This window comes from Rhagoletis pomonella, unplaced genomic scaffold (genome assembly GCF_013731165.1).
Source record: "Rhagoletis pomonella isolate Grant_MI unplaced genomic scaffold, Rhpom_1.0 Rhpom_scaffold_00009, whole genome shotgun sequence".
NCBI classification, from domain to species: Eukaryota; Metazoa; Arthropoda; class Insecta; order Diptera; family Tephritidae; genus Rhagoletis; species Rhagoletis pomonella.
The window spans coordinates 40599260-40624918 of NW_023458563.1; the positions used below are offsets into that span (position 1 = coordinate 40599260).

Here is a 25659-nt window from a genome sequence, read left to right on the forward strand (position 1 = left end):
ACTCGGAACCCGCTGGTGGTAGCAGAGGAAGAGGGAGGCCCCCACTGAGATGGAAAGACCAGGTGGAGAAGGACTTGGCTGCACTTAGCACTTCCAATTATCGTCGGTTGGCACAGAAAAGAAACGACTGACGTGCTTTGTTGAACTCCGCCACAATCGTTTAGGCGGTTACAGCGCCAAATAAAATAAAATAAAAATTTCGCTTGGTATTATTTTGTCTCTTAGGAGAAAACCAATTATTTTAATTTTTTCCTTACATAAATAGAACCTCTTAAATACTAAAATTTTTTAAATTTCTAGTTTTCCCTTGAATTGGTTTTTTTAAATATTTGACACTTCTTTAAATATATCTTTAAAATTAAAGAATTTTGATAGATAGCAAAAATACATAACTTTTTTGAAGAAAAAAACAAAAATTTATACTCAAAAGAAGACACGTTTTTCCTCAAAATTTTTACGATTTATGTGTATTTCTAAAAGTTTCCATAAAATTTTCGCTTGGTGTTTTGATAAATAGCGGTAGTACTTAGGGATGGAAACGATGCATCGATATATTTGAAACATTGATAATATCGGTTCAAAATTCGATGTTTGCAATCGATGTTTACAATTTCCTAAAATCGCTAGATTGACGATACGTCGATGCCAGTTTCAGTGATGTTTTAACATCGACTTTAGTGTGACTCAGACTTGAATTCAACTTGCCCATTATGCTCCTAAAATTTTTTGACTGGCCATGAATTGTATTACTTATGGGCGATTCCACCGTCACGGGTTGGACATTTGTACAGAAAAAATTTCTTTCTTGTTTAAATTTAAGTAGATATAAAGTACCTAACAATTCTACAATTTGATAAAGCTACACCTAATTGACTATTATACGAGTTATTACAAAATACGAAAAAAATTCCAGCTTACTTTTATATGGAAAAAATCTGATTTATTTCTTCTGTCACGGGTGGGACAAAAATAAGAACCTGCTTTTTGGAGCAGGTATATTTTACGGAAACTCTGCGAATTTATTTCACTTTTCTGTGTGAACTTGGTCTCTTATAATAAAACAAAGCACCAGCGACACAAACAAAGCAAAACCTACAAAAAAAGTATGGCTTTATTATACAAAAAATCCGAAATTCCTCTGTCACGGGTGGGACAACGTTTGTCACGGGTAGGACACGTACGAATTTTTATATGAAAGGGATCTTTTAGTAGTTTTTAAAAAATATAAGAAGCCAAGTAGGGGTTAAATTCACTCCCGTTTTATTTTAGGATGGTGCCTTTTATATAGAAGAAAATGCTTAGCACCGTCAGCGAAAAAAATTATTTTAAATGAACGCGATTTCCTAGCGCTTTGAAATTTTAACTTTTACCAACTTAAATTTAATGGACTACAAAACTGCATACCTAACAATTCTGAACAAAAAGTTTAAAATTTTTGGGCGTAATTGTTAAATTGTTATTGTCAATTACGAATAATTTGATACCTTAGCAAGAGATGTGCTTTCAGAATAAACCAACCTTTAAAGACAAAATATTCTGCGAATTTTTATTCCAAAAACATCTTAATTGCAGTCACATTTGGAAAATACGTCAAAACGATCAAAATCTTTTAATAACTAATATGCCTTATAACCAGGGAACGGATTTTTAGGACCTAAAAACCTATAAAAAAGGCAAAATAAAATAACGAAATAGGCTGGAAAAGGCAAAATAAAATAGCGAAAAAGGCAGGAAAAGACACTAGGTGTTGCAAAAAAGGCAAAAAAAGGCAAAACAAAATAGCGAAAAAGGCAGAAAAAGGCACTAAAAAAAGACAGAAAATACGAAGAACAATCAAAAAATACATTTATTTTAAAAATGTTTATATTACAAGTAAAAAGAGAAAAACTATGAACTAGTTTCATTATATGAAAAATTTGTACTTAGAATCTTTGACTATTTTATCCTTTCGAGTTTCTAACTCATAAAACTTTAATCTGTATAGTTGTAGTAACATTGAACCACAATATGCGTTTTGAAGTTTTCTGGCAGCATTTTCATTCGATTTTCGCGAAGGAAAGCATTGAATGTACTAAATGTGCGCTCGACGTACATAAGTTGATACAAGTGGAGCCCAATTTAAATATGGAACGTTTGAAACGTTCATATTATCAGAAATAAGGGCGCTTTCCTCGCCCTTTACAATTTTATCCACACCCCTTATTGCCTTCAAGCCTACGTTAGCTGAGAAAACGGCTTTGAATTTTTCCAACACCAATTTGGCAAGAGGTCTCTGCGCTTCTATAAGCCGCATGGGCAATGTGTATATTTTTTAATCTTAAAAAAAAAAATTGTAAATGCTATAATCACTTTTTTAAAGATATAAAATGCAAAAAAAAGGCAAATATCTTAAAAAAGGCAGAAAAAGGCAAATATCTTAGAAAAGGCAAAAAAGGCAACATCAAATGTATATATATGGAATCAGGGAATGCTAAATCGTGGACATTCTTAATCGAATATAGTCTATCTCTTTAGCAGAAAAAAAGGCAATTTCCATAAAATCCGTTCCCTGCTTATAACATTACATATACATTAGGGCGGGTCGATTTAAAAATCGCTCATTGCTCTATGAAAATCGTATTCTAGGGATCAAAATAAGAAACTTTGCCGAAGGAACCATACCTCTAAAACGAATTCCGATGTCCCCCAATTTGGGTCGAACTTTTGGGTAGGGGCAAATTTTGAAAAATCCCACTTTGACCCATTTAGAGTGCTCCAATCGAGTCCAAATGTATGACCGACCCCCACTAACTTTGGACGGCCGATCCACCCATGCCAGTGGCACACCCCCTGGATCTCCCCTGGGGGGTTCCCCATACAATCATTTCAAAAAAAAAACAATTTTTGGCCTTTACATGAAAAAATCAGCTAAATGGCTATGTTTTTTCTTTATTTTTATTTCTTTATTTATAATAATATTTATTATTTATTTATAATAATATCTATTTTTTCTCTTAGGAAATTTATTTAGTCAGAACATATGTAAATGAAAAAATTTATTTTCGAGTCTGGGCAATTTCGCACGGCTCTCTAATGTCGTCGCCATAACAGCCTCTACATTTTCCGGTATAACCCGTTTGGAAATGTTAGCTAGCAATTGAACATGTCGTTCCGTTCCTTGTATGTGTGATGGAATTTTTGGATCATTAAACGGTGGATCATCTTGATTTAAATATTCTTTCAATGTATCGTACGGATTGCTTCGCGTGAATGGTGGTTCAAATACGATATTTATATCATTCAAATTGATGATTTCCGTATAACTTGTGCAAATAAAGTTTATATCTGGTTTTTTATAAACTCTAAGTTCCATTGGCTCGTCAACATCGGTTCGATAGAGCTGTAATACTTGATATTGAAGTACATTGGCACATAACATTTAATTATAAATTCAACCAGAATTCTTAAATTTGCATCTGGATTTTCCGTTGTCACATATAATCGCAATAATCTAGCGGCCTTGGTGAGCCACCGAGAATGTACAATTTTCCCTGGTTTGATGTTAGCCAGATCCACCGGAACCACGCTGCTAGAAATGCATGCATGGGCCATGTCGTATAAGTACTTCGAATCGGTGGAAAATTCAATTTTTTCTGGAGCAGGGGGCATATTTTGCAACTCAATTTTCTGGAAGCCGTCCACCACCTGAAAATATATAATAATAAAATAATTAAAAATGGTTGACAATTATAATAAATGAGTGATAGCAATAACTTACCGGAAGAGTTTCACAAGTTTCGATTTGACGGCTCAGTTTTCCGGTTGCCGATCTTGGTCCAGTGCTGGTTGATTTATCCAAAGCTTCAAACAAATGCCGAAACGGAAGTTCATTGAAGTGTAGAAGGCAAACGAACCAATGCAATGGTCTTTTTAACAGCAATTCGAATCGTCGTATAATTCCACCGTGTGGGCCAGTGTTTGTTGGCTCACCGTCAGTGCATATTCCAATTAATGCATCCAGTGATATATTTTTATCGTTGAAAAAACCATTTAATTTGGTTGTTTTGTATTCAGCGGTTTCATGTTCCAGTCTTACGTAACCAATCAATTCAGAATTGGGTTCTCTCAAAATAACAAGATGAGGTTCTTTTACCATCCTAGTATGATACTTCTCATCAATTTTATCTATCGTTAAAGTATCATCTTTTCTGCCATCGAATGAAAACGCTAACAAATTGGTATCATCTAACCGTTTGCGAAGCACTTCTTGTCTGCATTTCTCTTTTTCTCTGCGAACTTTCGATTTATCCATGATGAGAGGTTTCCCATGCTTATCTTTAATTTTAAAATCTTGCAAAAGAGCGGTTCCCAATGCTGATGCTACTCTGTCAGGCACACCAAATCTGTCACATACCAAGGCAAAGTTAAAACAATCGTATCTCTCTGTGTATTGTGAACTTGTGCTTCTATCCATATCTTCTTGAACCGGTGGCGGTGCGTATGTTGAATCATCGGAATCTTGGTATGTTGGCATTGATGACATAGACGTTGCTCCTTGCTCTTCAGTTTCCATCACAAATGCATCCATTGTTAGTCTTCTCTGATTATGTTGATCGTGCATGAACTCTTTGAGGCGTTCGGGAACCCAGCCGCATGCACATGGAGCTGCCTTCAAATCGCATTTACATGTTCCAATGTGAAAAATTGTTTCCAGAGATTTTACATACTCTGTAAATTGTTGGGTGTTGTTTCTTCTCTTGATTTGCTCTTGATACTTGTCAAGCAATTTATTCAATTTATTAAATACACTTTTTTCAGCATTATTTCCATACCAAGTTTTTCCCAAATTCCAATCAACTTATCTTGTACTTGAATAGTGAATGATTTATGGGAAAACTTTTTTTGTTCTGTTTTAGCACGTTCGCTTAAGTAAAAATAATATCTCAAGATATCCAGATGGGTTGGTAAATTAAGATCAGTTAAATCAGTAGACACACCAAAAACAGTAACATCATGCTTGGGTATATGACCCATTGGGTTTTCGATAGTTGTTGATGTAGTTGCTTCATCTTGCGGTGTAGAGGATGCTGGATTCATTGTAAACTTTTTGATTTGGAATGGTCACTTCACTTATTATTTTTTTTGAAATATTTTTTTATCTGAAATTAGCACTTCACACTTTGAGTTCTTCACAACGACTTAATGCATTCACAAAAACTGTTGCGTTATATATGGTCTACGAGACGAGGTAATAAGAATGAAATGGTAATTTCAATTCTACCTGCTGTGTCTTGTGGTGGCTTAAAAAAAACAACACAAGCAATTTTACGATCTGCAATTGTGTCACAGTGATACCTTCATTGTTTAAAAGGGTTGCGGTGCATTCCAGTGATACCTTAATTGTTAAAATGGTTGCAAAAAACGCGCATTTCTTAAGAAGGTGCCTTAAAATACCCACAAAAAGGGTTGTTAAAACAACCTTCATTTCTTAAGTAGGTGCTATAAAAAAACTACACAAGTAAGTTTACGACATGCAGCTGTGTCTTAAAAAACGCACACAAGCAATTTTCCGATTTGCAATTGTGTCACAGTGATACCTTCATTTTTTAAAACGGTTGAATAAAAAACCCACACAACTATGTTTACGACATGCAAATGCATCACAGTGATGCCTTGGTTTTAAAAGGGTTGTAAAAAGCTAGTTTCTAATAATTTTTTTTAATTTCTTTTCTATTACTAAGTTAAATTCATTTTTTCATTTACATATGTTCTCACTAAATAAATTTCTAAAGAGAAAAATAAACTCCAAAAAGAAAAAACATAGGCATTTCGCTGATTTTTTCATGTAAAGTGCAAAACCGGCGATTTTTTGAAATGTTTGTATGGTGAACCCCCAGGGGGGTTCCAGGTATGGTTCCTTCGGCAAAGTTTCTTATTTTGATCCCTAGAATATGATTTTCACAGAGCAATGGGCGATTTTTTTGCCTCCCCACAAATCGACCCGGCCTAATATACATGCTTCAAAAACATGTTCACTAGAAGTGTGTGAAACCCCTGATTTACTACTTTTAATGATGCTCCTTCTTGTAGTCAGAATATTTCGAGCGTTATATCAAATCAAATCTTTTTCGACAAACGTTCTGATAGTTGCTCTAACTTAATTGGAGCCTTCTAAAGTCAATGGCGTCCCCAGTTTTGCTCGATTGGCTTCACGTTTCGAGATAACGATAATTGTAACTTTGAAAATCATCGAAATCAGAGACGTTTTTTTGGATTATAACTCCTCCAGTCAAGCAGGTAAAAATTTAGTATATGTGACCTGGTCTACGGAAAGGGGACTTAGGTGTCAAAAAATCAATTTTCACTTTTTGGTTGATTCGGATGGAAGATGAGATGCTTTTTCACGTGGTGAAAAGCAGAAAATCCTAACTTGCTTAGAAGTGTACTAAAAATGTAGAGAAAGAAGAGTAAAAATACGACAAAATATAATTTATTGGTAATGAACAAAATACATTGAATTATAAGCTATAAAGACATGATTATACACTAGAAAAACGCATTTAAAACGGTTTAAATGACTTTGGATGTGTACTCGGTTTATTTGCCAGTCCGTGTTGGCGCACTGTTACACCCTGTGCGTGAAAATGACGTACTAAATTTTCGTAACGCTTCGTCGTACAGGCATGTACATAAAGGAAAAACGAACGACAAACAGGTACTCTGTAGAAGGTAAATTGAATTCTATGCCTCATAACTTCTGTATCCTGTCTCTGTCCATATTTCTTCCGCCCAGCAAGCTTTGCGTATACACTTTCTAGCTTTTCGTTACTCATAATTCCAGCTTCGATGTGACTTAGTATCACTAAATCAAGTTCATTTTTCGACATCTCTAAACAATTGTTCCGCGTACTCTCGATCATTTCCCGTGGTATCAGTGTATGGCATTCATTATTACAACAATCTTTTGACAGAAATTTTGTTACCAGCTCCTCCTCCTTTACATCAACAACATACAGGTCCATCTTAACAAAAGTTTGTTCGGTATCATCTTCTGCCTGAGATACACATACTTCGTCTTCATCATCATCGCTCTCTTCATAGTTTTCATCATCGTTTTCATCATCCTTTTCATGGAAATATTGTCCGTATACGGCACTGAACTCCTCATTAACACTCATGTTTCATTTCATGCGAAATGCGAAGACGATAATCAACAGAAACAGTAAACGTCACTTCTTCAGTGTTACTTTTTTAAATGTTCCACACTAGCAACTTACACGATGAACTATAATAATATTCCGACCAACAACAACACTTACTGGACCAACAACAGCACTTACTGGACCAACAACAACACTTACTGGACGTCCGGCGCGGAGAACAATTAACGAGATAATGAGGAACTGACGAAACGAGTTGCTTACTTTTAACAGCTTTTTCACAGAAAACTAGTGTTCGCACGTAAGCTCCCTTTTCGTAGACCAGGTCACATATGTTCACTTTAACATATACCACGCATACAATCTATTATTCAGATATGAAGTTAGAGTTATAGCTCAAAAACACATATCTGAGTAATCAGTTATATTGTAGCTATATGTTAAAGTAAACCTATTTCGATAATTTTAAGAAATAATTAAGGTAATATTATAAAACCGTTATGTGCAAAAGTGTACTAAAATAACTTCAAAACTGAGGCTGTTATTTATAAAGTAGTTACATTTTAATCAAATTTTCAAGAATTTTCAAAATTTCAATCTGGTAAAACGCGGGATGCCATTGAATTCAGAACGTCCAAATGAAGTGAGTTCAACTTTCAAAATCTTTGCTCAAAATTTACAACTTACACAGCGTAATATGAAGCAGTTTTTTTTTGGTTTCCATTTCAGCGATCTAAATGTTTATTCCTCGTCTAACTTTTGAAGCACTTGAAGAAAATGAATTACACTTATATTTATCGATTTATTAAGAGACTACGAATATAATCATATATGAAACGTAGGTGTGCCCACTAATTCAAAAATAAAATTTTTGCTTTGAAAGTGTACCTGTTGCTTAGATTTTCCCATATATTTAAAGAAGGGTCAAAAATTTAAAAAACTCATTCAAGGAGCAACATGAAATATTAAAAAACGGAGTGTTTAAGAGATTCTATGTAAAGAAAAAATTATATATGAAACGTAGGTGTGCCCACTAATTCAAAAATAAAATTTTTGCTTTGAAAGTGTACCTGTTGCTTAGATTTTCCCATATATTTAAAGAAGGGTCAAAAATTTAAAAAACTCATTCAAGGAGCAACATGAAATCTTAAAAATCGTAGTGTTTAAGAGATTCTATGTAAAGAAAAAAGGACCTAAGAAAGGAAAAAATACCAAACGAAATTTTCATGGTAACCCTGTAAATTTGAACAGAAAAACGTGGCCTTTTTGAGAAAACAAGTGTTTTTTGTTTTTTCATAAAATCGTATTATTGTTATCGTTTATGAACATTTTTCACATTTATTGATCAATTTTAAAATAGTGCAGCAGCCAAGTAGCTTAAAAATAAAGGAAACTGAGTGGCATATCTCAAATGACCACTCCTTTTCCGACTATAGATACATAAATTTCAAGATCTCTTTTGAATCATCATCTTCAGTCGTTTACAGAAATAGGAGACACACCGACTGGAACAAGTTCAGAAATATACTCTCGGAACCCTTGTTAGAAGCGCATCTCTCGGAAAGTCTCGCTTACCGATAACCGGAATCTCTAGACTTCTAGCATGCTTCTCTCGTTGGACTAGATTCACCGGAAAAAATTTAAAAAGCAGTGGACCATATCACCAAAGCCTGTAACGCGGCTTTTTCCGCCTCCTGCCCTATCACAATTCCGAAGGGGAAAAAGAAGAAATCGCCGCCTTGAGGAAGGAAAGCAGGAAGCTTTTTAATAAGGCGAAAAGAGATGGATTGTGGCATCCCTATAAGGAAACCTTAAATAATTTCAAGCGAGCCATCATAAGGGTTCAGAGAACATCATGGAAAAACTTCTATGATAATATTGAGGAACATTTGGAAGCCAACCATTTACGGAAGGTATTATCAAAGAGTCCCTTTTCTACCAGCTATATGTAGAAGCCGAACGGCGAGTGGACTTCATCTCCCGATGATATGCTAGATATTATTGTAGATATACACTTTCCTGGCTGCACCGCGGCGGAGAGTAAATCGGCCCCTGCTCTAGGACCATTCCGGCGGGGGAAGCCATCGTAACCCACAGGAATGTGAATAAGACTATAAAATCTTTTAAACCAAAGGTTACCAAACTTATTTTTCTCGTGGGTGAGTTCCAAAACTAAATTCGGAGTGGAAAAAATAAAAATAAAATATTTCCTTGTGTTCTATCTAATAATAATGTGGGTGCACACTTGCAAGTTTTAAAAAACGGAGCCCGTAAAGCCAGTAAAGAACTATCTCGCTTTGGGGAGTTATATTTTTTAAGAGCACTAAATGAACTCCTCACATGTTTTGCTCACTCATGAATTTTCATGTGCTGTATTTGTCAAATAATTTATTTGTGTTGATGGCATCATTTTTATTTTTATCCGAGTTTTAAAGTGATGCGAAAAATATTCGTCACCCGCATTTTTAAAACACAAAACTTGAAACAACAAAACAGCAAAGCTTTTACGTCAAACTTCAAATTCAGAAACTGACAAAAAAGAAAAGACCGAATCTAGAGAAAGGGATGATAAAAAAACAAGCAAGCAAGAAGCTCAAGAAGTATTCCACCGTCGCATTCTCTTCAAAGTAAGATGGGCAAATGGAGTTATCATTTACGCTTATCACAGTCAGGTGTTTGTGCCACGTGAAGTGATCAGTCAGCAGTCCCGTCTTCTCAGTGAGAGGAAAAAACTAGATAGACCTTCTGAGATTGAAGGAAACATGAGTTTTGCTCACCTGCATCCAGTCGATGGCTCCCAGTCATTGCTGAGCGAAGTATCCACCCAGTTTCTGATGTTGGCTTCGATGGTCTAAGTGGGGAGTGCTATAACTGGTTGTGGATCGAGGAATGCCTGGTCTAAGCCAATTGTGGCCAAAGGGTCAGATGTCTCATTTCCAGGCTCTCCCGAGTTGCCCGGCACCCAGAGTTAAGCAAGCTCGTTATCTTTACCAACATAATTTAGTCGAGACTTGCATTGCCGAACTAGTTTGGAAGTACTTAGATAGAGGGCTGGCCAATGCCTTAAGTGCAGCTTGGTTGTGCCTGTAGACACGTAAACTCTTTCCCCTCCGCCTGTTTTCTAACACGTAGTCTATGGCTTTGGGGGTTGCAAATACCTCAGCATGGAAGACCGAAGCATATTCCCCAAGAGAAAAAGTGAAGCTGAGTGAAGTTAAGTGAGTCAGTTTTGGAGCCATCAGTGAAGATTCGACAATTTGCGGGCTCAGTGCTGGAATTAAAACTGCATTCCCCCTCATCGAACACTCTCTCTAGAATCTCTTCAACAAAGGTAATGGTGGCGTATTATAGTTTAGCATTGAAAAGACACAAGTGCTCAAATATCTGCCGCGGTCAATCGCCGCATGTTATACCAACATCCGTTTCTTTTTAGTCTGCAGGTGGCCTTGAGGCTTCCAAACGTATGATGACACAAAGTGAAGTGCGCCAAGAGATTTATACACCCCTCAAAAAAAGTAAAGTTAAATAAATAGGCTATCGCAACCATTTTGGGTCTTTATTATCGAAACCAGATAAATTTACGTGGACCACCACTTACAACTCGTGGACCCCCATATTTTTTCACGCCAACGTAGACCCTTGTCGAGTCTCCCGTGGACCCCTGGGGGTCCACCTGGACCACTTTGGGAAACCCATCAAATCTCCTAGGATGGATGGCATTTTCCCAGCGGAGCTGCAAGAAGCATCTGACATATTATGCCCCAACCTAACGGTAATCTATAAGGCTTGTCTCAACCTGAGATAAATACCAAAAGCATGGACATTGCCGAAGGTCGTCTTAATACCGAAGGGAGGCAGAGCCTATCATGTAAAACCAACGATTTTCGACCCATCAGCCTTTCTTCTTTCTTCCTAAAGGAAAGGATACTGGACACATTCATTCCGCAAAATATGGATACTAAGAAGCTAACTGACTGCCAACACACCTGCTCGAAAGGCAAATCTGTGGAAATCGCACTCCACAAAATAGTTTACAATATTGAAAAACGATCGAGCTTCAAAATCTACTGCACACACCGTGTGGGTGCCGGGCCACAGGGACTTTCAGGGTAATTGTGCGGCGGACGAGCTTGCATGGAAGGGAACCATGCTGTCTGACGTCAACTACTCTCATGCAGCGGGAATACCCCTATCTACCTCTAAGATAAAAGATGGTCGCAAGAACCCACGTGCCGGACGCTTCGACAAATCTCGCCCAGCTTCGAAAAGAAAAGATCCGATGCACTTATTCGGTTGGAACGTCCTGTACTATTGCTGGTGACCGGTATCTCTACGGGCCACTGCTTAATGAGAAGGCATGCTAGCAGAATGGGTATGCCGGCTAATGACTTCTGCCGTGGTTGCCGCGACGAGGACGAAATCAAGAGTGTGGAACACTACCTCTGCCACTGCCCCGCCCTCGTGTGGGCGAGAAGACGCTCATTTTGTTTGTCTCGCCGATCTAAGTGAAGCAGGGATTTACAAGTTCTCGCGCTCTCTAAAGCTAACGAACTGGTTCCACTTCTAGGTGAACGGACGGGTTCGAATTCGAGCTATCAATTGGTATCACAACGGACCCACTAGGTCTAAGAGCGCCTCTCTCCTATGTTGGATGAAGGCAGCCGCTTCAACCTATTCTAACCTAATCTAAAAAAACAAGGTTTAAAAAAAAATTGCGAAAAAAAATATTTTTTTTAGTAAAATCTTAAAAAATTCGTAAAAAATGCAAAAGTAATGCTATGTTAATTAAAAAAAAATACATGTTCATTTATTTTTCAAGCAAGAAAAACATATTTTATTCTGAAGTTAATTCTCGATATACCATCGGACTGCCTGCAAGATTTGAAATGGATCCAGTCAACTGCAGTGTTCCATCAGCAAAAACTGATTCTTTATCTGCTGAAGCACCACCACCGAAATTTACCAGTCGATTACGGAATGCAACCGAACTTCAGGGTGGCCAGTGGCTGAAATGGTATTACAGATGGCAACTGGCAACTGAAAGCTGGCAACTGAGTTGCTATATTGGCAACTGCATTTTTGTGGTAGCCGCAGAAATCTTGATTGAGATAATTTATTTCTTTTCTCAACTCTTTCTTCAACTTATTTACACTCAAGTCTTAGTTCCTATTTTTTCAAAATTGTATTACCTTCAACTTTATAGAACTTAACTACAGTTGCTATTCATAATATAAATTTTCATTTCAGTCGCGTTGCCCATCTGCAACCCAACTGCGGTTGAGTTGACATCCATAATCGACCCATTATCTTCCAAAAATACCGTTGGTTATTACCAGGGAACGGATTTTTAGGACCTAAAACCCTATAAAAAAAGGCAAAATAAAATAGCGACAAATGCAGAAAAAGGCACTAGGTATTGCAAAAAAGGCAGGAAAAGGCACTAGGTATTGCAAAAAAGGCAAAAAAAGGCAAAACAAAATAGCGAAAAAGGCAGGAAAAGGCACTACGTATTGCAAAAAAAGCAAAATAAGGCAATAAAAAAAAGCAAAAAATACGAAGAACAATCAAAAAATACATTTATTTTAGAAATATTTATATTACAAGTAAAAAGAGAAAAACTATGAACTAGTTTCATTATATGAAAAATTTGTACTTTGAATCTTTGACTATTTCTGTGTTCGTATGGAAAAGAAGCTTATATCGAAAGGCTGGCTTTAGTATAAATTGGCATTCGCAGCATACGATTGGGAATGACTCATTGGCGCTGAGCCGTTGAAGAACTTTTGGCTAATAAACGCGCAAGAAATAGTTCCGATACTAGCAAATCAATATTCTTATTAAGTCTCATCAAAAAATTCGTTGTCGTTTAAAGAACAAAGGGAATGCCGCATTATACTAAAGCCAGCCTTTCGACATAAGCTACTGTTCCATACGAACACAGATTTTATCCTTTCGAGTTTCTAACTCATAAAACTTTAATCTGTATAGTTGTAGTAACATTGAACCACAAGATGCATTTTGAAGTTTTCTGGCAGCATTGTCATTCGATTTTCGCGAAGGAAAGCATTGAATGTACTAAATGTGCGCTCGACGTAAGTTGATACAAGTGGAGCCCAATTTAAATATGGAACATTTGAAACGTTCATATTATCAGGAATAAGGGCGTTCTCCTCGCCCTTTACAATTTTATCCACACCCCTTATTGTCTCCAAGCCTACGTTAGCTGAGAAAACGGCTTTGAATTTTTCCAACATCAATTTGGCAAGAGGTCCCTGCGCTTCTATAAGCCGCATGGGCATGTGTATATTTTTTAATGTTTACAAAAAAATTGTAAATGCTATAATCACTTTTTTAAAGGTAGAAAAGGCAAAAAAAAGGCAAATATCTTAAAAAAGGCAAAAAAGGCAACATCAAATGTGTATATATGGAATAAAGGAAAGCTAAATCGTGGACATTCTTAATCGAATATACTCTATCTCTTTAGTAGAAAAAAAGGCAATTTCCATAAAATCCGTTCCCTGGTTATTACGCTTATTCTTTCAGTAAGCTTCAAATCCTTCCATCTTTTCTAATCTGGATTTTTGATCGTGAAAATATTATCCGGAGAGTTTCTTTACGTTCAGAAACTGTGATAAATGCAAACTGCAAAAATGCATATTTTCGTATCGATCGAAATGCACTCGGGATTCCTTATCAGGGACTGAAAATAACCATTATTTTTTTCGATGTTATAAAAGTCCTTCGCAAAATATTGCCGTAAAAGAAAGATATCAATGTTCTTTGATCCCAGGGCCTCCTGGACAAAAATGCTGGATTATTTTTTTTAACTTTTTAGGAAAAAGTCCAATAATACCTAAAATAATCCGGATTTTTATTTTTATAGTCCAGTAGTAACAGTTAAACTTGGCCAAATATTTTGCAAGACCGAAATAAAAGTCCCTTCTTAATAATTAACAAACCGCTCATCCAAATTAAACAAATTTGGTATCTAATAAACAGGACTGAAATGGCTTAAAAAAAATATCTTAATGAAGGTTACCAACTATTTATATATGACCAATCCCATCTCAAATCATTCAAGCTGACAGCACCTATCTCTTCGAATCACTTGAAATTTTAGTATATTATTCTACTCGGAAAATAAGCGCACACGTTTTTTTTATTTGTCGATATCATCAAAATTAAGTGTTTCATACACTATCGAAAAATTACTCCAAAATTTTCGATTCTCACAAATCGAAAATTTTTTCATTCTAATTCGAATTTTAATTGGTATTTTAATATAATTATATATCTATTCGATGCTATGGCTGATGTTCCTGTTTTTCAAAAAGGCCATATTTTTATGGCTAAATTTTATTTTAAAGATATTTTGATGTATTTAGAATTTATGTTATTTTTGTTTTTTAAGAGATTTAAAATAAAACAAAAAAATATATTTTAGCCCAGTTAAGTTAGCTACAATAATTCGCATTGAGCTGAAATTTGGTACGAATGTTGGAAACGCCTTTATAAATGAAATGTAAAGAGGTCCCGTCGATTCCACATCCGCAAAAAATTTATTCGAGGTCAAAGGTCACATAAATTGGTTTTTTACATTTGTCAGCCAAACTGTAAGGTGTATCATAAAAGTAGGTGTCACAAAAGTTTAGATCACACTTTACAAATTTAAGAAAATGTTCTGACCTATAGCATTTTATTGTCTTTTCATATATGAAATTTACCCCTGAATCCGATTATGAAATCAAAGGTTAAGAAAGTTGAACAGTTTTCGAGATATAGCTAAATTTCCGTTTAGTCAATTAATTTATTAAGTAATTAAATATCCCACCAACAGTGCGTGCAACACTTTTCAATCAAACTGTCGGTTTAGGAGCCATTTATGAATTTCGCGAGAAGTTTTTATCATGTTTACAAAATTTCACAAACAAATTCAGTTTTTCTGTAAATTACTTCTTAAAAAAACGTTTTTACTTCCGGTTTCTTCATTGTACGTCAAAGTATGATCTTTTAGGAAGAAAATAAACCCTAGCCAATCCAAATTGGATTGAAAATTTAGAAATCAAAGGCACTGAAGTAAAAATTCAGAAAACACATTTTTTCAATTGTATCACACAAGTTTACCGAAATGAAAAAATTTTCCGACCTGCGATATTTTTATATGCATTATAATGTAAATTTTTCCACTGAATGTGAATACGAAATCAAATGTAAAAGAGTAGAACAGTTTTTGAGATAAGTATAGTCGAATTTCGGGTTTTTGAGATCTGAAAAAAGTGCACTCACTTAATTACAATTTTCTTGGGACATAGTTAGCCAATCTTAAATTTATTTTTATGTCAGCAAAGGCTATTAAATTTTCTATCCTCTGTGTCCACAAGATTGTCCAAATAAATAAGCAACTTTTGTTAAAAGGTATGCGAACTTGTCGATAAATCAATGTGTAACTCCTAAATTTCTTATCCAGTTGGATGATATTGTTGACGCAGATGATAGCAAATTTAATGGCCTTTACTAATGCAAGAATAAATTTTAGATTGGCCAACTATATCCAAACAAAATTGCAATTAAGTGAGTGCCCTTTTTTCAGATCTAAAAACACAAAATTTGGCTCTACCACAAAAACTGTTGTACTTTCTTGTATTCTGACTTCGTATTGGTATTCAGCGGAAAACTCTTTATAAAACTGCATGTCAAAATGTCACGGCTGGCCAATTATGTCAAACATTTTTTTCAGATCTCAAAAACCCGAAATTCGGCTATGTCTCAAAAACTGTACCACTCTTTTAAATTTTAATTACATGTTCGCATTCAGCGGAAATTCTTCAGAAAAACGCTTATGAAAATGTTGCGGTTGGACAACTATATCCAAAGAAAATTGTAATTAAGTGAATGCATTTTTGTCAGGTCTCCAAAACTTGAAATTTGGGTTGCCTCACCTCTATGAAACTTTTGTTCCTAAGAATTACCATTTCTGAGTCATTTTTTTTTAAATGCATGAAACACGTACTTTTGATGATATCGACAAATAAAAAAATACGTATGCGCTTATTTTCCGAGTAAAATAATATACTAAAATTTCAAGTGATTCGAAGTAGAGGTTTACGCCACTGAGCCACGCCGCCACCGCCGTTTTTTTTGTAATTTTTCACTCGCCATCTGAGGATTAAAGTACAAAATATTCGTGATATACAGTGGTCGAAAGAATTATAGCCGCAAATGTAGGTCTATGTTACGTAGTTTGACTATTGACAATTAAATCTAAGGGCCGGTCGCTCAAAGCCTGGTTGATACTAATCCCCGGTAAAACATCGTTATCGACGTTACCGACACCGTATTATATGTATGGAGTCGAAAACGTCGATAACGATGTTAACCGGTGATTAGTGTCAACCAGGCTTTGAGCAACCCGCCCTAATTGTTTGTATTGTTTATAATGACTTTTACTAAAATTTCAAAATCAAAAATTATCAAAACAAATTTTCTGGGACTGAGAAATATTATTTTCTTCTTTTAGTCTATTTATAAAATCGTGGTGTATTAAAAAGTTTTTGTTTTATTTCTTTTATTTTTTTGCAATAGATATTAAAATATAACGCGGTGTCGTTAACGTCGATAACGATGTTTAACCGGGAAGTAGAGATAACCAGACATTGAACAAGCGGCCCTAATAGATTGGTGAATATATGTATGTACATACATACGAGCACCAATTAATTTCATTTAAAGAAATGGCGTGTCGTCCATTTCCGCTGTAGCGTATGTAGTGCATATTTTTAGGCATAATATATAACTACTTGCGGCGAGGCGACATCCACCTCTACAGTTTTGATATGATACCAGGCGACGAGGCTGATGTCTAGACTTTTTTATAGGATCTTTGCAAACAAAGTGTTTATAGCTATAACTGGTGTCTGGACGCACAACATTGCAAGTTTATAAAAGCGTTGTAAAAATCGTGGTCATTAAATATCAACAACCCCTTAGCTTCGTGTTATATATATACTGTATATCTACACATGTAAATATTTATATACTGAAATGTTTTCCTTAACCATACAAAACCGATTTTTTATACAACAGACCATTCGAATATTTGATTCTATTAACTATTTTTGCAAACTGTGTTGCTTTAGCGGTTTATACTCCGTATCCGTTCAGTGATTCCAATGTGACTAATCAAGCGTTGGTATGTATTCATGAGAGTAATTATGTTTTAATAGTCTTGAGTCACATTTAAATTAATATTTAATAACTATTTTAGGAAAAAATAGAATACGTATTTTTAGTAATATTTACGTCGGAATGCGTTATGAAAATCATAGCATACGGATTTTTATTGCATGGTGGCTCATATTTGAGGAATGGCTGGAACATTTTGGATTTTTTCATTGTGGTGATAGGGTAAGTACTTTGAAAATGTTAACATTCGGATCTGATTCGAATTTTGTTTATTATTTTGAAAAAGCATGCGAGTTTTAAAATCCATACATACGCCAGTTAGCTTTATGTTTGAATTTGTCATTGCAAAATTACTTACTTGTCGAATCTTGGACGAGTGATGCACCTCTCTACTAATAACTATTTGCTATGTATACCAGTATATGTAAAAGCAAAATATGTTTAGCAGCACATAACTACGTTAGGGCTGCCATAATACTGAACACATCGACCAGGACACTTATCATCCAAATCAAAAACAGAGACACAAGTGAATCTGGCGCCAATGTATTCCCTATAAGTGCAGTTTCTTCGGTTTTGGCGTTGCATTATTTTTCTGATCACAATCCGTAAAGTTGAATGATCGATTATTATGAAACGCTCAAGTTCTGAAATTTGTTTAAACCATAAAATAACAAATTTCTCTTGACGGGGACGTAACTGTGAAAACTGTGTGGCACCTTTAACGTGATATTGAATGCTTGCCTTACCACCATTAGCAAATTTCATGATCATTTTTGCCATTTTGTATATGCATAACCTAAAGATAATTTAGGTAGGCTGTCTGAAGTGAAGCCAAAAGGGGTTTCTATTTACAATTTACGCGAATGTACCTTAGTATATATATTACTTACACTGAGCCAATGGTACAATAGTTTTTTCAACCTTAATATGTATTAGTTATTTTATTTTTCATGGTAAATAATCCGATTGTAAGAAATGTGATTCAAGTTGAACATTTTTTGTGTTTGGCTGTAGCTAAACGTGCAGAGATGCTTGCTGTTTTATTTGTTGGCTTACAGCAGGTTCGAGTTCGAACACCGTCAGAGGAAACGTGAAATTTTTTTTATTTTTGTTTTTCTTATATACGAAAAAGCATCTGTGAAGTGCAGAACACCATCAAACAACAACGAAAATTTATTCAAGTTCAACATTTGATGGAACATTTGCAGAACGGCTAAGGCTGAGTGTGCAGAGATGTTATATGCTAAATTTCAGATAATCTGGATGCAAATCCCGTCAAAGGCAAAAATAAAATTTGTTTTTGTATCTCCTTTGTCTTTGCTTAAATGCTGCAAAGTCGTATGTGTTGCCCATTAGTAAACGTGTAGTACATGTGGAAGATATTCCCAAACTGTTTATTGGTAATAGCGTCCTGATCATGTCTGACAAGATAAGAAATTTAGGATTTGTTGTTAATTCTATGTTGAGCTGTTCTGACCATGTGAATAATGTTGTAAGTAACGTGTATGCTGTTTTACGTAGATTAAGAATGTCAGCGTCGTTTACACCCTTAGATACAAGAAGAAAGTTATCTATTCAGCTTATAGTGCCGCAGATCACGTACTGTGGGCTAGTGTATAGCAAGTTTGACTCTATTTCGTTTCACAAAATTGATGTTGCGTTTAATAACGTTACACGTTACGTTTACGGCCTCAAAAGATATGACCACGTTTCTATGTGGAAAAACAAAATTCAGGATGCAGCATTTTTGAATACCTAGCGGCTAGAAATTGTATATTTATGTATAAGCTTATAGAATTCAAAACTCCAAAATACCTTTTTGAAAAATTAAAATCAACAAGGACTAATAGAAATCAAAGTCTGATTGTCCCCAAATATTCCCACTTGTCTTCAGCTAGGCTGTTCTTCATTAATGCTGTAAGGCTCTGGAACTCAGTTCCTGAATCCGTAAAAGCAGCGCAGATACAGCCTCATTTCTTAAATAAATATGAAATATGAAATATGAATTATGAAAAAGCCTCTGTGAAGTGCAGAACATACAAACGAAAAAATCGGCAATCAAAATTTTGTTTAAAGTAAATAAAAGTGAGGTTAATATTACCAAATCATTGTTGAGAATATCAACCATGGCATTGTTAATATTAACCAAAAATCACAATTATTGAATTTTTCCTCAGTTTAGCATTAATTGAAAGTTTCAATAAAACATATTTGATATGAACCTTAAATAAATTCCTTAAAGAAGTATGATCTTTATGAATTAAAACACAGCTTTAAAAACTTATTCAAAAGGCCTACAAAAGCCCTTCAAAAAGCTTTTCTTTGAGTAGCGAAACCAGAAGCCCTTCAATTTGTGCCACTCCATAAAAAAAGGAATGACTTTCAGAAATGCCTTTTGGAAGAGATTTTAACTCCTGAAATTATCTACTGTGTGGTTTCTGTGACCCCCTCAGCCATGTTCAGGAACTTGTATTTTTTTTTTGGCATTGCCTGAAGATAAAAATTTAGATTTTAACCAAATAAACTAAACAGAAAGAAGGTAAACTCACCAGATATTATTGAACAGGTTAAAAAAAACGTTTCGTTATTGATTTTCGACTACTTATGACAGAAAGCTTAACCTTTTTTTTAAGCAAAAATCTGCTAGAAATTAGGATGTCTGCATTGACCTTCATTTAAAAACCAGGACAATTTAAGTGTGGATCAGGACACCAGGACAATTTGTCTAAATCAGGACAAATCCTGGAAAACCAGGACGTCTGGCAGCCCTAAACTATGTACATACAGGTACATATTTATCGAAATATTTTATTTTATTATTGTAACAAGAAATTTCAGCACTTTCGCAGTTTTCGGTTCGCTTAGAACTGAATATTTCATTACCACTGTGGCCAAATCAAAATACCCTAAACATGGTTTTAATATTCTTTATAAACAACATGTACAATTTAGAGAAGCTACAAACTGAAGCGGTTGATAGCCCGAACACAATTAGTGCGTTCAAGCACGTCTACGATTTGCAGGTTTTGCAGGATTTAGTCCAAAGTCGTTCCCGTCCGCCAAAAAATCTGTATCTGGGAACACTCTCGTGAGAGTAACTGAGCAACTGTTCCCAAAATGAAGTTTCAAGATTTAGTCCGGAGTTTTTCTTCCAGCAAATTCATGAAAAGTGTCAAACCATAGGTAGAGTTGCATTTGTGTGCAAAAACTGAACGCGGTGAAAGCAAATAACCTTACATTTGTTAAAAAATGGAAGGAAATAATGAAATATTCGAATATATATGCAATTATTATTAATTGTATAGATTTTAATCATTATTTAGTGATATTTCAGCCAAATCAGTCTTGTACTAATGACAAGTAAACACAAATGACGTTTTTGCTGGAAAAAGTGCTTTTTGCATTCCCGTACACTTCTGCATCTGTTCTCCTGTTACTCTCAGTTGAGAGAGTAAAATTGTACTTTGACATTTCCGAAGAGTACTGGAACAAACTAAATGAAAACGATAAGCTACGTATGTATTCTTATGTAGATAATTATTTTGGCGACGACAGGGCTTCGCGACGACTGTGGTCGTGGCCAGATTAGATCTGTTTCTATTTTTCCAGCGACAGATAAGGTTCTTCCTCTTCTTTTATGTCAAACTCATGATTTAATAATTAAAGGTTAGATAATTATTGACAGCCGCGGTTTGACATTCCCTTACAAAAGGTTGCATTTACGAAGGGCAGAGAAAGGGGGAAGAATGAAATCCCCTGGTTCGAAAATTGTACTAGAAAAGTACACATTAGTAGTGAAATTCCAGGAAATTTGGCATTTTAAACGAAATATTGAATTAAATATTATGATATATACATGAATTATGTAATTCATGTCCTATTTAGCGGTATAAAAAACTGCAAAAGGGATCTAACTCAGAATAAAACAACTATAAGTTGTATGTAAACATCGAAGTTAAAAGCAATTTATGTTTCCATCAGTTAAATGTGCTTTATATGCATATACAAATAAACATATTGCACAAAAACGTATATGTATTTCTATTTCACACAAAAGCTACACTTTTTAAATAAATTGCAAAGAAGCAACACCGTGCCACTGCTAAGAGAGCGGTGCGAGAGAGACAACTGTCAGTTATCTAACCTTTAATAATTGAATCATGTGTCAAACTCATACAAATTGGTGATGTCGCTGCCGCGTTAAAAAAAATCATGTCGCCGTCGACCAAGCGTTTAGAAAATGAAGATGATAAAGCTGTGGTCCATAGCTCGTTTTCAATGTGTTCAGCACTCGATACTGCATTTACTTATCTCCAAACGTGTAGTCTTCTCCTAAGGGCCAAAATCACAGTGCGTAGTTAACTCAGAGCTGAAAATCTGTAGTTAACTGCGGATTCTGATTTAACTACGCACTGTGAATTTGGCCCTTAGTCGAATTCAAAAGAAAAATTAAATACATAACCTAGAACCAAAATATAATTTTCGTTATAAAAAATTAAATATTACATACATCTAAAAGGTGTCGTATTATTGTATGTCGTACACACTTTCAAGTCATCTAAACATATATTTAACGACACCTTGTGAATCACCTACAATACATGAGTTTATAAAACGCGAGATTTATTGTTAGCTGATTTTAGGAATTACATACTATTCAAGTTTGCATGTTTTATAAGAATTTAGGCAAATGAAAATTAATTGCATTTTGAGTTTTACATTAAACGAGGAATATTTTTTAAAAATCGAACTATTTTAACATTTCTACATTCACAGAATGATAAGTACCGTGCTGTCAAATCTGATGAAGGAAGGATTCGATGTGAAAGCGCTTCGAGCTTTCAGAGTTCTACGTCCTTTGCGATTAGTTTCAGGAGTGCCAAGTAAGTACATAATGAAGCTTTAATATTTTGATTTAAATCATTACAATTCAACTTATGAATTAAACACGACCTGCGAAGCTAAAGTGCTTGTCTGCAGGTGAATACGTACGACGATTATATACAGGGCCGTCGAGAGAAAACTCGGGCCCCGGACTGTAAAATCATGGGCCCCTATATATAAATTGTATTAATTTAAAAGCATGTGGTCATTTCCTTTAATGTGTAGAGTCCGAAATAATCAGCACGAATCGGAATATATTTATAATATAAGCCTATAATGAAGGAGCAACAACATTGTAAAATGATAAGAAGTTAAAAAGCCCGGGCCCGGGGGTATTCGCCGTTGTGGAAAAATGAGATTTAGTAACCCTGAGCTGCAGGCATTGAGAGTTATGCATAAAAATCGTTATTAAAACAAAAGATTTGTAAAATAATAGCTAGAGAAAATACCGGCTATCAAGGCAAGGCATTCAAAGAAAACCCGTTTTGTCGCTCTTCTGTAAAATTTGAGTGCCGTATATAGGTGGGTTGTCAATTAGTTGATGGGCGGTTTTGCAGAAACATCGACAATATTTACTTATAAGTAAAACAAATGCACGTTTTCGTTATTGGGAGGATATGAACAACTACCCTTTGTTTTTATTCTGACCGTAATGTCACGTTCTTCCTTGTCTCCTACCACAACATTCATTATCCTCAAAGGACCGCCGTTTATTGCTTCAAAGACGTTGCGTGTAGAGAATATTCTGGTTATTCGACTATTAGTAGCTCTCACTTCTATTTCAGGTATCGCCAGTTGCTCACTAAGTTGTTGAAGGAACATCCTATGTCGGACTTTAGAGGCCTTCAGGTGTAGGTTGTTCTCTACGTATATTATGTACATAGTACTGAGTATGTTTTGGGTTTGGAATCTGTCAGTTTGTGATGGTGCAGCAGCTCAAATTCTTCCTTCTTTGCCAGTATAGTTTGCCCGGTATATGGTTAAGATCAAAGGAGTGCAATAAGGCCCCCGGATATAACGCCCATGGGCTTTATTTCCCAAAAAAAAGAAAAATAAAGCCCATGGGCGTTATTTCCATTTCAAAGGGGAAATAGCGCCCACCAATAAAAGGCAATAAATCCCGCGGGCTTTATTTCCTTTGCGAAAGAGCAATATTGGCTGCGGGCTTTATTTCCCAAAGAAAAGGAAATAACGCCTGCTTGATTTATTGCATAAAGAAGGAAATAAAGCCCGTGAGTAGTATTTTCTCTGGCTTTATTTTACTGAAACATTCCAATTATGTATACAGACATAAATTTGCATAAAATGCCACGTATTTTTAACGAGTTGCTCTCTATTTTGCGTTAAATTGCCTTCTGCAGTATACGCATAAAATGGAACGGTGTTTTTTCCAGTAACTGATAAGGGAAGTAATGTAAATTAAAGGTAAATTGTTACCGTTTTTTTTTAGCCTTCAATGCGATGCGCATATTTGTTCTCAACGTCTTAGGTATTTCAGTGGTGGTGGGCAAACGCGGATGGCCGCGGCACGAGCGCCGCGCTGCGTCGCGACGTCGGATGGCGCCAACGCGGACCGCCACGGTTGAGCGCCAAAAGGATCGCTTCCCCCCCTGCCCCCCTCGCCATTACGCCGGAAAATTTATTTGTTTATACTGAGAAGGCGACTGAAAATTTTCGCAAACAACAAAAATTAGTAAAGGGGTCGAGTGGTTTGTGTGATATTAAGGCACACACCGCCCGCCAATCGGAGGAGAAACTCGGCCAATCATTTTAAACTTTGCACAGATTGCTTTGCAGACCACAGTAGGCGTTCTAATCTAAATGGTGATACAAGCATTTTGTGTCCAATTTTAACTTTTTACTTATTCATGTTCGTTTTTTTTTGTTGAAAATTTGCATTATTAAATTTTTATACGCATGTACATACAAACATACATATGTATTAAAAATATGCATTGAAATTTTTAATGTCAATTTGTTCGTATAATAAAGCAAAACAAATATTTAGTTTAACGTTATCATATTAGTTAGTTTTTATTTAGAACTGGAGGTTTTGGATGTACATATTCTAAAATGGAGACAAGAGCCACAATAAAGGTGAAATAACGCCCGCGGGCGTACTTTTCCAAGGCATTTAAAAAATGCGTATAATTTTCGTCACGGAATTGATATCATACATTTTGTGTTTCTAGTTCAGCCTTCGTCACTCGAAAATTTTACCTCAAAGAGGTGTTTTATTTGATTTTATATACGCGGCGCAGGTATCAAATATCATCGTTTCAACTTTCTCTCAACTACCTTTGCATGATAATCAGCGGTGTTTATTCCGACTTCAAACGTTTTCAATAATATGCTGACTTAATGAAATCATTGGACCAAGTTTGATAGAAATCTAAAAAGCGGTTACCAAGATAGACCTTTGGAGTATTAAAGTGGGCGGTGCCACGTCCACTTTCTAAAAGTCTATAACAGTCTTATTTATTGTTAAGAGACTGTTGAAAGTATTAACTTGGAGTAAATTAGTGTCCTCAGTTTTTTAAATATCGGAGTTTTTGTATTTTGGAAATTTACCGTTATACGGGAAGTTTAGTCCGATTTGAATAATTTTCAACAAATTGCTTTTCCGTACCAAGGATATAAGGTGCACCCATTTCGGCTGAATTTGATGAATCGGTTTTCGAAATACACATTTGTGATCATAAGTGGGCGGCGACACGCCCATTATCCAGAAATTTATATTAATCTAATTTTCTGCTAAGCGATTATGCAATCGTAGATTTTGAGTGAATTAGCTTCAATAATTACTGATTTATCGAAGTTTTCCTATTTCTGTAAACTGCCGTTATATGAGAGGTGGGCGTGGTTATAGCCCAATTTCAAAGATTTTCAGCAGATTTTTTAGCTGGGCCCTAAGCAAGGCTCGGACCGAGTTTGGTAGGGATTGGTGTAGCGGCTACTGAGATAGAGCATTTCATCATAAGCGGGCGGGGTCATGCCCATTTTCCAAAAATTTTATAATGGGGAAAATTCTTGTTTTCGTACGAATCGAAAATCATGAAAAAAAAATTTCAAATTTTCGATTCATACGTAAACAAGAATACGTTCCAATAATATTATTTCTTACCATAATTCCACTTCACGTACAAATTTTCAACAGTTTTGATTGAATATTTACTGAAATATCGTAGTTTTGCATTTTTCGAAAATACCGTTATATGGGAAGTGGGCGTGGTTACAGTGCGATTTCGCCCATTTTCAATACAAACCTACGTTGGGTAAAGTTCGTTGAGATATCTCAATTTTTGGCTGAGTTATCGTGTACACGGACGGACGAACGGACAGACAGACATGGCTTAATCAACTGCTCTTTTCATTCTGATCATTTATGTATACATATATATCTATGTAGGGAAAGACGGTTCGCTTGGTTATTTAAATAAAGTGACGTTTA

The 25659-nt window shown here is 35.5% G+C and overlaps 1 protein-coding gene across 2 annotated transcripts in view; it reads left to right on the forward strand.

The window, feature by feature from the left end:
• Nucleotides 1-25659, forward strand: part of LOC118745787 (muscle calcium channel subunit alpha-1) — a gene marked incomplete at its 3' end in the record, with an annotated part of 467188 nt that overhangs the window by 93963 nt on the left and 347566 nt on the right. For both annotated transcript variants that reach the window (XM_036479462.1, XM_036479461.1), the window contains 3 exon segments: nucleotides 17223-17328; nucleotides 17404-17543; nucleotides 22101-22207. In XM_036479462.1, the coding sequence (XP_036335355.1) occupies nucleotides 17223-17328; nucleotides 17404-17543; nucleotides 22101-22207 (353 nt within the window).